Source organism: Bos indicus, chromosome 9 (genome assembly GCF_029378745.1).
Source record: "Bos indicus isolate NIAB-ARS_2022 breed Sahiwal x Tharparkar chromosome 9, NIAB-ARS_B.indTharparkar_mat_pri_1.0, whole genome shotgun sequence".
Lineage (NCBI taxonomy): Eukaryota > Metazoa > Chordata > Mammalia > Artiodactyla > Bovidae > Bos > Bos indicus.
In genome coordinates, this window is record NC_091768.1 from 8,890,585 (window position 1) to 8,902,064 (window position 11,480).

General features: G+C 45.3%; 1 protein-coding gene across 1 annotated transcript in view; it reads right to left on the reverse strand.

Annotated features, from left to right (window-relative positions):
- The window catches only part of LMBRD1 (LMBR1 domain containing 1), a 132,657-nt gene extending 124,362 nt beyond the window's left edge, over positions 1–8,295 (reverse strand). Inside the window, exon 1 of the mRNA XM_019967016.2 lies at positions 8,045–8,295. Coding sequence (XP_019822575.2) covers positions 8,045–8,119 — 75 coding nt within the window. The 5' untranslated portion in view covers positions 8,120–8,295. The remainder of the gene's footprint in view (positions 1–8,044) is intronic.
- Positions 8,296–11,480: the final 3,185 nt, after the last annotated feature.

Consider the following 11,480-nt stretch of genomic DNA (forward strand, 5'->3'; position numbering starts at 1 on the left):
AAGGAAATGGCAAGCCACTCCAGTGTTCTTGCCTGGAGAATCCCATGGACGCAGGGGCCTGGTGGGCTGCAGTCTATGGGGTTGCCAAGAGTCAGACACAACTAAGCAACTAACACACACAAACAAAGAAGATTGAACACTGAAAATGGATGCATGTGCATTTCAAGGAACTTTCCAGGGGAAAAAGTACACTCAGAGGTACTGAGGTTGACATCCGTAATCCATCAGGTCTTCTTAATGGACCAACATCTTTCTAGAAATTAACACAGAGTAAAGGACTTTAGCATCAGAATTCAAATTCTGGCATCAGAATTCTCTGAAGGGCCACTATAGCAGTTTCAAATTCAATAGGTCTGAAGAGGGTCCAGAAAACCTGTATTTGTAACAAGTTCCCAGAAAGGCTGATGCTGGTCCAGAGACTACACTTCGAGAATCTCTGCTTTACTCAATCATATGGGATGGCAGCCAGATCCTAAATGGGTGATTCTCAACCTTGGCTGTGTTAGAATCCCCCTGGTAAAAACTTAAAATTTCTTTATGCACCCCCCCTCCCCCAAATCACTTTCATCAGAGACTGAGGCTTCTCTAGGCATCGGCACTGAGGATCCCAATCTGAGGCAAACTTGAGAACCAAGGTTTTACGTAAGCTCTATAAAAGCTCTGGGACACAAGCTTTGTTCTGTCCTTTCATGCTTTTCAAGATTTAACTTTTGGTGCAGACAAGGTACGGGTTCCCTAGAGAAAGAGATCCAGGCATGGCTTTCTTGACATATGAGAAGCCATTTTTGGCGTAAGCTACTTGGTGATCTAAGCCTGGCCACAATGCTTGCCCTTGTACAGATCTCAGTAATTAAAGATCTAGAGGGAACAAAATGATGCAGAAACAAACGACTCTATCAAGCAAGAGAAGTAACTACAGCAAAGATAGTACATCAGTTGTAAAAACTTCCAGGTCTGTTTTAAAGATTGTGCTGAAGTGTTCAACTACGAGATCAACTGGAACCTGAGGGATGATGCTGATCTTTTCTGACCCTCCTTGGATTCTGTCTACCACCCAAGCCCCATCATGAATATGTATGACCCTTAGCTTTAAACTCCCCCAATCCTGCTGATGAGGACTGGCTTAGGAAAGACCCCCAGTGATCTCCCTTCTCCTGATCTTTGGTTTGGTTGTGTCTGCTGACTCAACACTCATCAATAGGCAAACCTAATTTTTCATGTAACATTATTTCCCTTTCGGGTATCATACTTCAGGAGCCAGAAATGAACTAAGAACACCACCTAACTAGTTATAGTTTCTAAATTCTCCTGACACAATCAACAGAAAAGAACAGTTCCATCACTGCAGAAAAACCTCCTTTGCCCCTCCATAATTAACCCCTCTCTCCACTTCCCTGGTGGCTCAGTTGGTAACGAATCTGCCTGCAAAACAGAAGACCTGGGTTCGATCCCTGGGTTGGGAAGATCCCCTGAAGGAGGTCATGGCAACCCACTCCAGTATTCTTGCTTGGAGAACCTCCTTGGACAGAGGAGCCTGGTAGGCTATAGTCCATGGGGTCACAAAGAGTCAGCCATGATGGAGTGACTAAGCACACCACTCCTTAGCCCTTGAGAACCACTATCTATTATCTGTGCCCACAGCTTCTGCTTCTTCTAGAATGTCAGTGTACTTACATAGTATGTCTTTTGAGTCTGGCTTCTTTTACTTAACTTAATGAATTTGAAATCCATCCAAGTTGTTGCATGTAATTTCTTTACATTATTAACATTTCAGTTGGTGTCAGAACAGCAGAAAAAAATAAAGTGAAAAGAAAAATGTGCACTTCAGAACATGGATGTTGGAAAGAAAGAAATAAAAGAAAACGTAGGGAGGCAAGGAGGAAAAAAGGTCGGAAAAAGACCTTTATTCAAATTCTTAACAATTTACTAATTTCATTTTGTTTTGGAAAATATTCTTTTATAAAATGTTACTTATAATAATATTTCATGTGTTTGTTTCTAAATTGACAAATACACCTTTCCCCAAATTATTTTGGAAGTCATTGGAAGATGAGCCTTTCTATCCTTAGCAACAGCTGAAACAAAACGCAGAATAAACTTTTTGCTGGACTTGAAGAAGATCTGCACTTATACAAAGTTTGAAGCAGCGGGTATTATTGCAGAGGAAGAAGCTTGCCAATAACAGGCAGTCGAGCAGGAAAAGGGCAACCTGGGCAAACAGTTCAGCCAGAGGATCCCAAACTTTTAGGGGTTTGGGGAAACTTTATTAAAACAGACCCCAAAGAGCTTTTTGTTTTCAGGTTAAATCTATCAATAGTTATTACATTATAAAATAAACCAACTGTCCTCATCTGTAAGATAAGAATTTTTGTTTCATAGCAGGTTATAGGAACTGAATGTAAAGAGTTTAGCACCATGCCTGGGCTAGTAATTGCTCAACAAAGAGCAGCAATTATTATTAAATGTCATATGAAATAACATTTTAGAGAATTTCATGAAAGAAACTAATATATAATTCTGCTAACAGTCATAAGGAAAGATTCAGAGCAGTCCCCAACCCCTCCCAAGTGATTCTGACTTAACTGGTTTGGGCATTAGGGCTTTTAATACTCCCCAGGTGTCTGTAATAAGCAGTCAAGGTGGAGAAGTACCTGGGCAGAGGCAGGAGTGAGAATCAAGGAACACATGCCACTTGAGATCTTGTCAAACTGCAGATTCTGATTCTGCAAGGCTGGGGCCCCATATTTGTATTTCTAACAAGTTCCCAGATGATCCCCTCACTTGGAGTAACAAAAGTAAACTTGCTTTAAAGAAACGGAGACTCAACCTTATACAGTTACAGGAAATGCAATTTGAGAGATGGTGTAAGCCAAATTATTGACAATCCTGTGGAGGTGGGGACTAGAGTAAAGGGCTCAGATTTGATATAGTAAATGTGGACAGTTAAATTATAGGCTTGGAGCAGCCAAGTCCAACCTTTCCTTATGTGACAGAAGAAAATGAAGCCCATCCTGTTTGCCCAAGATTATAAAAGCTGTCAATTTCAGTGTTCTGAATCTTTAACAGGTGATTAGCAGCAGTTCTCAAAGTGTTAAGTCCCCAGACCCCGGGCAGTCCCACAACTCTTTCTGGGGAACTGCAAATTGAAAACTGTTCTCACAATACTACTACACTGATATTTCCACATTGATATTTGCACTCGTGGTACATAAGTTATGGTGGTAAAAGTCACTCCGTCCTGTCAGACTCTTTGCCACCCCATGGACTATATATAGTCCATGGAATTCTCCAGGCCAGAATACTGGAGTGGGCAGCCGTTCTCTTCTCCAGGGGATTTTCCCAACAGGGATGGAACCGAGGTCTCCCACATTGCAGGTGGATTCTTTACCAGCAGAGCCACCAGGGAAACCCAATGGTGGGGAAAACTGCTGGCCAATTAAGCACAAATCAAAACAATGGAATCAAACATGCCAGTAGTGACTATTTTTTTAACCACCACACACTCACAGAAGGAAAAAAAGACTATTTAACTTAAAACTACAATCGACAAAGCAGTAAATGTCAACTTCATTAAACTTTAACCCATGCCTTTTTTAATAATCCATGGAGGAAAATGTGAATGTGCTCAAGTAGAGATGGCTGTCTCCAGGAAAAGTATCCTATGTTAAGAGCTGAAAGCCAAAGGAGGCACTATTTCCAAGAAACAGCATTTTCCCTTGAAAGCGCAAATGACTATGTATCCAAGACTGTGAGCTTGGCAATTTCTCAATACTTATTTCTGAGACATTTCTTCTGACAAGTACAGTGGTGGTACTAATGGATGTGATATTTGATTTATGTAATGAAATATATCCGTATTTCGAAGATCTGCTTAGCTCGGTGAACCAGTTATTTTCTAAATGACCAAATGCATCATGATATAAAACCACCTATAGGGGAAAGAACAAAAGTTCACTGATAGGGTTTCAAAGCCCATATTTCATACTAAGAAGCTGCTACTTACTGAGTTTTGATGTAATATTATAAAAAACAATGTCACAATGACCTAAAAGATACTCTGCTTCCAACTACGTATCACTAAAATCTCATGGTAACCTCTCTAAAGGTTGGATGCAGAAGCACACATGAGAATCCAGTTCTCATCTAATAATCCACAAATTAAAAGAGATTTGCAGAAAATTAAACAATGGCCCTCACTGCTAATTTAGTCCTATTCTAACATCTAATTTCAAACCGTTAATTCTATTTTCATTTTATTTTGTTCCTGCTGTAATATCCGGAGAAGGCAATGGCACCCCACTCCAGTACTCCTGCCTGGAAAATCCCATGGACGGAGGATCCTGGTAGGCTGCAGTCCATGGGGTCGTGAAGAGTCAGACACGACTGAGGGACTTCACTTTCACTTTTCACTTTCATGCATTGGAGAAGGAAATGGCAACCCACTCCAGTGTTCTTGCCTGGAGAATCCCAGGGACGGGGGAGCCTGGTGGGCTGCCGTCTATGGGGTCGCACAGAGTCGGACATGACTGAATCGACTTAGCAGCAGCAGCAGCTGTAATTTCACCAACTTAAAAGCTTTCCCTTCCTTTTCTATCCAAACTTTGCCTCTATTCCACTTTCTCCCAAAATTGTTCTTTATTCTCTCAAGTCCTATTTAATTTATAAAATCATGCTTTGGTTTTCAGTACTTAATAGACCTGTTTCAAGAATTCTTATTTTCCCACCTATCTTCAGGCCCTCTTAAAGGTCACATTTTATTTGCATCCTCCAACAAGTTATAGCATAACTGCTGTATCTGAAATGTTTATTTGTTGATAATTGCCAAGTTATTCTCCCTGAACTCTGATACAGGTTATGTGCTCCTTTGTTTTCCTCTAAACTGTCAGGAAGAAAGAAATTTCCTTTTCCTTTTTCTTTTGCCTGGTCTAACAATTAAATTGACATGAGCTAGATCAACAGGAGAAAATCAAATATTTAATAACATGTATCCCATACTCTTGCCTGGAAAATCCCATGGACGGAGGAACCTGGTAGGCTGCAGTCCATGGGGTCGCTAGGAGTCGGACACGACTGAGGGACTTCACTTTTACTTTTCACTTTCATGCATTGGAGAAGGAAATGCCAACCCACTCCAGTGTTCTTGCCTGGAGAATCCCAGGGACGGGGAGCCTGGTGGGCTGCTGTCTATGGGGTCCAACAGAGTCGGACACGACTGAAGCGACGTAGCACCAGCAGCAGCATACTGTACAGGCCAGGCTTCAGCAATACGTGAACCGTGCACTTCCAGATGTTCAAGCTGGTTTTAGGAAAGGCAGAGGAACCAGATATCAAATTGCCAACATCCGCTGGATCATGGAAAAAGCAAGACAGTTCCAGAAAAACACTGACTTCTGCTTTATTAACTATGCCAAAGCCTTTGAAAGTGTGGATCATAATAAACTGTGGAAATTCTTCAAGAGATGGGAATACCAGACCACCTGACCTGCCTCTTGAGAAACCGATATGCAGGTCAGGAAGCAACAGTTAGAACTGGACACGGAACAACAGACTGGTTCCAAGTAAGAAAAGGAGTACGTCAAGGCTGTATATGGTCACCCTGCTTATTTAACTTATATGCAGAGTACATCATGAGAAACTCTGGGCTGTTAAGAAGCACAAGCTGGAATCAAGATTGCCAGGAGAAATAATAACCACAGATATGCAGATGACACCACCCTTACGGCAGAAAGTGAAGAGGAACTAAAAAGCCTCTTGATGAAAGTGAAAGAGCAGAGTGAAAAAGTTGGCTTAAAGCTCAACCTTCTTAAAACTAAGATCATGGCATCTGGTCCCATCACTTCATGGGAAATAGATGGGGAAACAGTGGAAACAGTGGCTGACTATTTTGGGGGGCTCGAAAATCACTGCAGATCATGATTGCAGCCATGAAATTAAAAGACGCTTACTCCTTGGAAGGAAAGTTATGACCAACCTAGATAGCATATTCAAAAGCAGAGACATTACTTTGCCAACAAAGGTCAGTCTAGTCAAGGCTACGGTTTTTCCCGTGGTCATATATGGATGTGAGAGTTGGACTGTGAAGAAAGCTGAGCGCAGAAGAATTGATGCTTTTGAACTGTGGTGTTGGAGAAGACTCTTTAGAGTCCCTTGGACTGCAAGGAGATCCAACCAGTCCATCCTAAAGGACACCAGTCCTGGGTGTTCATTGGAAGGACTGATTCTGAGGCTGAAACTCCAATACTTTGGCCACCTCATGCAAAGAGTTGACTCATTGGAAAAGACCCTGATGCTGGGAGGGATTGGGGGCAGGAGGAGAAGGGGACAACAGAGTCTGACATGGCTGGATGGCATCACCGACTCAATGCACATGAGTTTGGTTGAACTCCGGGAGTTGGTGATGGACAGGGAGGCCTGGCGTGCTGCGATTCATAGGGTTGCAAAGAGTCGGACACGACTGACCGACTAGACTGAACTGAACTGAACTGAACTGAACTGATACTGTAAAGGGGAGATACCCAAGAAAACTTAACAAAATGGCCAAAGCCCTCACTCTAAATACCACCTTCAGCTATAGACAGAGGATGCTGGAAGTGATGGCTTGGGACCTGAACTGGGAAGACGGCACTTCACATGCAAGTAGAAAGCTAAAGTTTAGTAAACAAACTTTTTACTTTTGCTGGGCCAGGCAGGGACAAAAGGACACAGAGGTACTCTCTGAGCTCTAGGCCCACCAAACCCAGCCCACATTCTTTGCAGGTATCTCTGGTGATAAATCTTATTTTGGAGACAGGGCCCTGATCCAAATTCTTCCAGTGGCTAAGGCAGATGTAAAAAGAAATATTTCTTGAGTCTTCCATTTCTTACAAATAACCAGTCTAAACTAATCCCCATGCCAGAGAGACATTTTGGGGTGCCAAATTTTGTTCCCCTACAAAGTCAAGTGAATACAATAGTCAAAGCCCAAGTACAGGCTGTGGAAACCAAAGCCAACCTTCAGGTCTTTCCCTTTCTCCAAACAGAAAAAACCATGTTCCAAGGTAAGGGCATTATTACTTTCTGGGCATGTGGTAAAGGCTACAAAAGAAGCCTTTTCAAGATTTCACACACTGCAGGAAAGAGGCAGTTTCTGTTGCAACACCTACAAGAAAAAAACATACTATACAGATTGCAGACACGGTAACAGAATCTAGAAAGTAAAGTAAAATGAGGCAAAATTTGATTTCAACAAGTAAACTGGATTTTTTTGTTTGTTTGATTGATTTTGTTGTTTTCCTACTGCCAAGTGGCATTAATACTTCGGGACACTGAAGAAACAACAGGTTGGGCTGAAGACTACCAGGAAGAGTGAGACTGGGGATGGGAACGAAGAGAAATAAACTGAACTCCCAATTAAAAGGGTTTTAACATGGGTTACGGAAATAAAAGCTAGGCCACCTGGCCCATGTTTTGCTGCCTGGATAAGCAGGAGTCAGGCGGCTGGGATGGAGGCACCCCGAGGTCAGACAGGTGGGCACACAGACCCTGACCCTGCAAGTAACCAGGGCCCCAACTCCGCAGCACAGGTGTCTCAGCCATCAAAAACCAGGAAGGAAGGCGAAAGCCACCGTCAGAACGCACGTCACCAAGGCAGTACCGTACAATGGGGGAGAGAAGGCTGCGGACCCCACGGCCCTAAAAGCGGGGACACTGTGGAGCCGCTCCGAGCGCAGAGCCGGCTCGTGGGCAGACGACGCGGCGCCCGCGGGACGCGCGCAGGCGGGAGCTGCCTGCCTCCGGGGCCTGTCCTCTAGGCGCCCCGCTCCCCCGTGCGCAGGGGGCCTCTGTTCGGGCCCAGGTCTGGGGCACTGGCTGCGCCACGGGGACCACCCCGCGCCCGCAGTCCGCAGCCGGCGCGCCCCTCCCGCGGCCCGCCCCCACCCGGCGCCTCCGCGGCGGGCGCCGGAGCCGGAGGGGCGGGACGAGGAAGTCGGGGCCCCGGCGGCCAGCGGCGGGGCCGCCCCCGTCCCCCGGCCAGACCCCGGGTCATGCCAAGCGCCTCCCCTACCAGGAGGAGGAGGCCGAAGATGCACCAGCCGATCACCAGCTCGGCGGACGCCGCGCCCGCCGCCGCCGCCGCCATCTTCGCTTCCGGCCGGGACAGCCCCGGTGAAAGGGGGACAAGAGAGGGGAGGGAGGGAGGAACCGGCGCAGGACGCGGCGCGCGCGCACCCTAAAGGTTAAAGGGGCGGAGGGGCGGAGCGCTGGTTGCCTAGGAGACCCGCTGGGAGCAGCCCCTGGCGACAGCGGCCGGGGGCGGGGCGCGTCCGGGCGCCGTGACGTCACGTACGGCCGGCAGCAGGGCGGTGCTGGGTTCTGAAGGGCGTGGTCTCCCGGCGACGTCACGTAACTGGCTGCTGACCGGAAACGCCCAGGCGCCCATGGGCTTAGCAGCAGATGTGTCAACGGAGGCAAGTCGCCTCAGGGGCTTCCACTGCCATCGTAAGGGAAGCTCTCTAGTCTCCTTTGAGCCACCAGGGAAGTCCCTTCCTTGGCCAAAGAGCCGCTCAATTAGCAGAAGGCCTCCCCAGGTTGTAGGAATGGCGGACTTTCCCAGCTGCCCAAATGACTTTCTGATTTGCTGGCACCTGGGCCCAGCCTGAGTAGCTGCTGAGGTGGACGCTGCCTTATCATGGGATGTTATGGTCTTTGTATGGTGGCTCAGACGGTAAAGAATCTGTCTGCAATTTGGGAGACCTGGGTTCCATCCCTGGGTTGGGAAGATCCCCTGGAGGAGGGCATAGCAACACACTCCAGTGTTCTTACCTGGAGAATCCAATTCACAGAGAAACCTGGCAGGCTATACAGTCCATGGGGTCGCAAAGAGTCGGATGACTTAGTGACTAAGCACACTTAAATCTCTACATGCCTGTGAATTTCCGTGATAACTTCATACCCTAATGGAACTTGACTTTCTGAACGTATTATATGAAATCACAGCTTCTAGTGATGCTTGTCAGAGAAAGCAATGGCACCCCACTCCAGTACTTTTGCCTGGAAAATCCCATGGACGGAGGAGCCTGGTAGGCTGCAGTCCATGGGGTCGCTAAGAGTCCAACACGACTGAGGGACTTCACTTTCACGCTTTGGAGAAGGAAATAGCAACCCACTCCAGTGTTCTTGCCTTGAGAATCCCAGGAATGGGGGAGCCTGGTGGGCTGGCGTCTATGGGGTTGGACAGAGTCGGACACGACTCAATCGATTTAGCACAGTGATGATTGTAAGTGAATGAGATAATCCACACAGACCCAAAGTGAAGCACGGGGAATGGTCCTGAGATGGCCTGCCTGGGTCCACTGGAGTGTAGGTACATTGTTAACCAGTGAAATGAGCAAAACATACTTGTAATTTAACCACAACTCTATGTATGAATCTCACATCTCTTTACAATGTATTATGTGGTGATGTTATCCCCTACTCAAGATCTGTTTTGGGCTGGAATCCTGCTGAATGGAAGGAATGCAGTGTCTCCCTTCCTGGATGATACGAGGGAAGAAGAAAACACAGAAGATAGTTTTACTGTGACATGTAACATCAAAGGTGGCTTCCTGCTCTCTGAACTTGCCCATGTTTGAATGCGACTCTCCTGCGGGCCATTCACTTTTCCAGAGATCGCCCTCGTGGTTTCCTAAAAGTGAATTGTAGAGACATCTCTACTCTAGGAGGCCACTTGGAAATCCCCCCACCAGCTGCAGGAAACACTATGGTCACTTAAAATCTGCCTCTCCCTGCTAAGCTCGCCTATTATTCTACTAAAGGCCCACTAGCTTGGAGGAGAGACTTAAGACAATGCGAGGCCAGATCTCGTCAAGAAATTAGAGATACCAAGGGAATATTTCATGCAAAGATGGGCACAAAAAAGGACAGGAATAGTATGGACCTAACAGAAGCAGGAGCCTAGTAGGCTGCAGTCCATGGGGTCGCTAAGAGTCAGACACGACTGAGCGACTTCACTTTCACTTTTCATTTTCATGCATTGAAGAAGGAAATGGCAACCCACTCCAGTGTTCTTGCCTGGAGAATCCCAGGGACGGGGGAGCCTGGTGGGCTGCCGTCTATGGGGTCTCGCAGAGTCGGACATGACTGAAGTGACTTAGCAGCAGCAGCAACAGAAGCAGAAGATATTAAGAAGAGGTGGCAACAATACACAGAAGAACTATGCAGAAAAAGATCTTCATGACCCAGATAACCACGATGGTGTGATCACTCACCTAGAACCAGACATCCTGGAGTGTGAAGTCAAGTGGACCTTAGGAAATATCATTACAAACAAAGCTATTGGAAGTGATGGAATTCCAGTTGAGCTCTTTCAAATTATAAAAGATGATGCTATAAAGTGCTGCATTCAATATGCTAGCAAATATGGAAAACTTAGCAGTGGCCACAGAACTGAAAAAGGTCAGTTTTCATTCCAATCCCAAAGAAAGACCAAAGAATGTTCAAACTACCACACAATTGCACTCATTTCACACACTAGCAAAATAATGCTCAAAATTTTCCAAGCCAGGTATCAACAGTATGTGAACTGTGAACTTCCAGATGTTCAAGCTGGATTTAGAAAAGGCAGAGATATCAGAGATCAAATTGCCAACATCCGTTGGGTCATCAAAAAAGAAGAGTGTTTCAGAAAAACATCTACTTCTGCTTTAATTGACTATGCCAAAGCCTTTGTTTGGCTGTGTGCATCGTAATAAACTGTGGAAAATTCTTCAAGAGGTGAGAATACCAGACCACCTTACGTGCCTCCTGAGAAATCTGTATGCCGGTCAAGAAGCTATGGTTAGAACTGGACATGGAACAACAGACTGGTTCCAAACTGGGAAAGGAGTACATCAAGGCTGTATATTTTCACCCTGCTATTTAACTTATATGCGGAGTACATCATGAGAAATGCATTTAAAAATGAGTTTTTTAGGGAAGTTCCACACTGTTCTCCACAGTGGCTGTGCAATTTACGTTCCCACCAACAGTTTAGGAAGGTTCCCTTCTCTCCATACCCTCTCCAACATTTAAAGTTTGTAAATTTTTTGATGATGGCTATTCTGACTGGTGTGAAGTGATAGCTCATTATAGTTTTGATTTGCTACAATTATTTTTCTAATAATTAGTGATGTTGATCATCTTTTCATGTGTCCATTTCAGCATTATTTAAAATAGCCAAGGCATACCTAAATGTCCATTGACAGAGAAATGGATAAAGAAGATGTAGTACATATATACAATGGAATATTACTCAGCCATTAAAAACAATGAAACAATGCCCATTGCAGCAACATGGATGGACTTTGTCATACTGAATGAAGTAAGGCAGAGAAAGACAAATATCATTCTGGCATCGCTTACATGTGGAATCTTACATGTGACAAATGGAGAGAGTAGCATCGATGTATATACACTGTGTGTTCAGTCGTGTCCAACTCTTTTACCATGCATAAAATAGACAG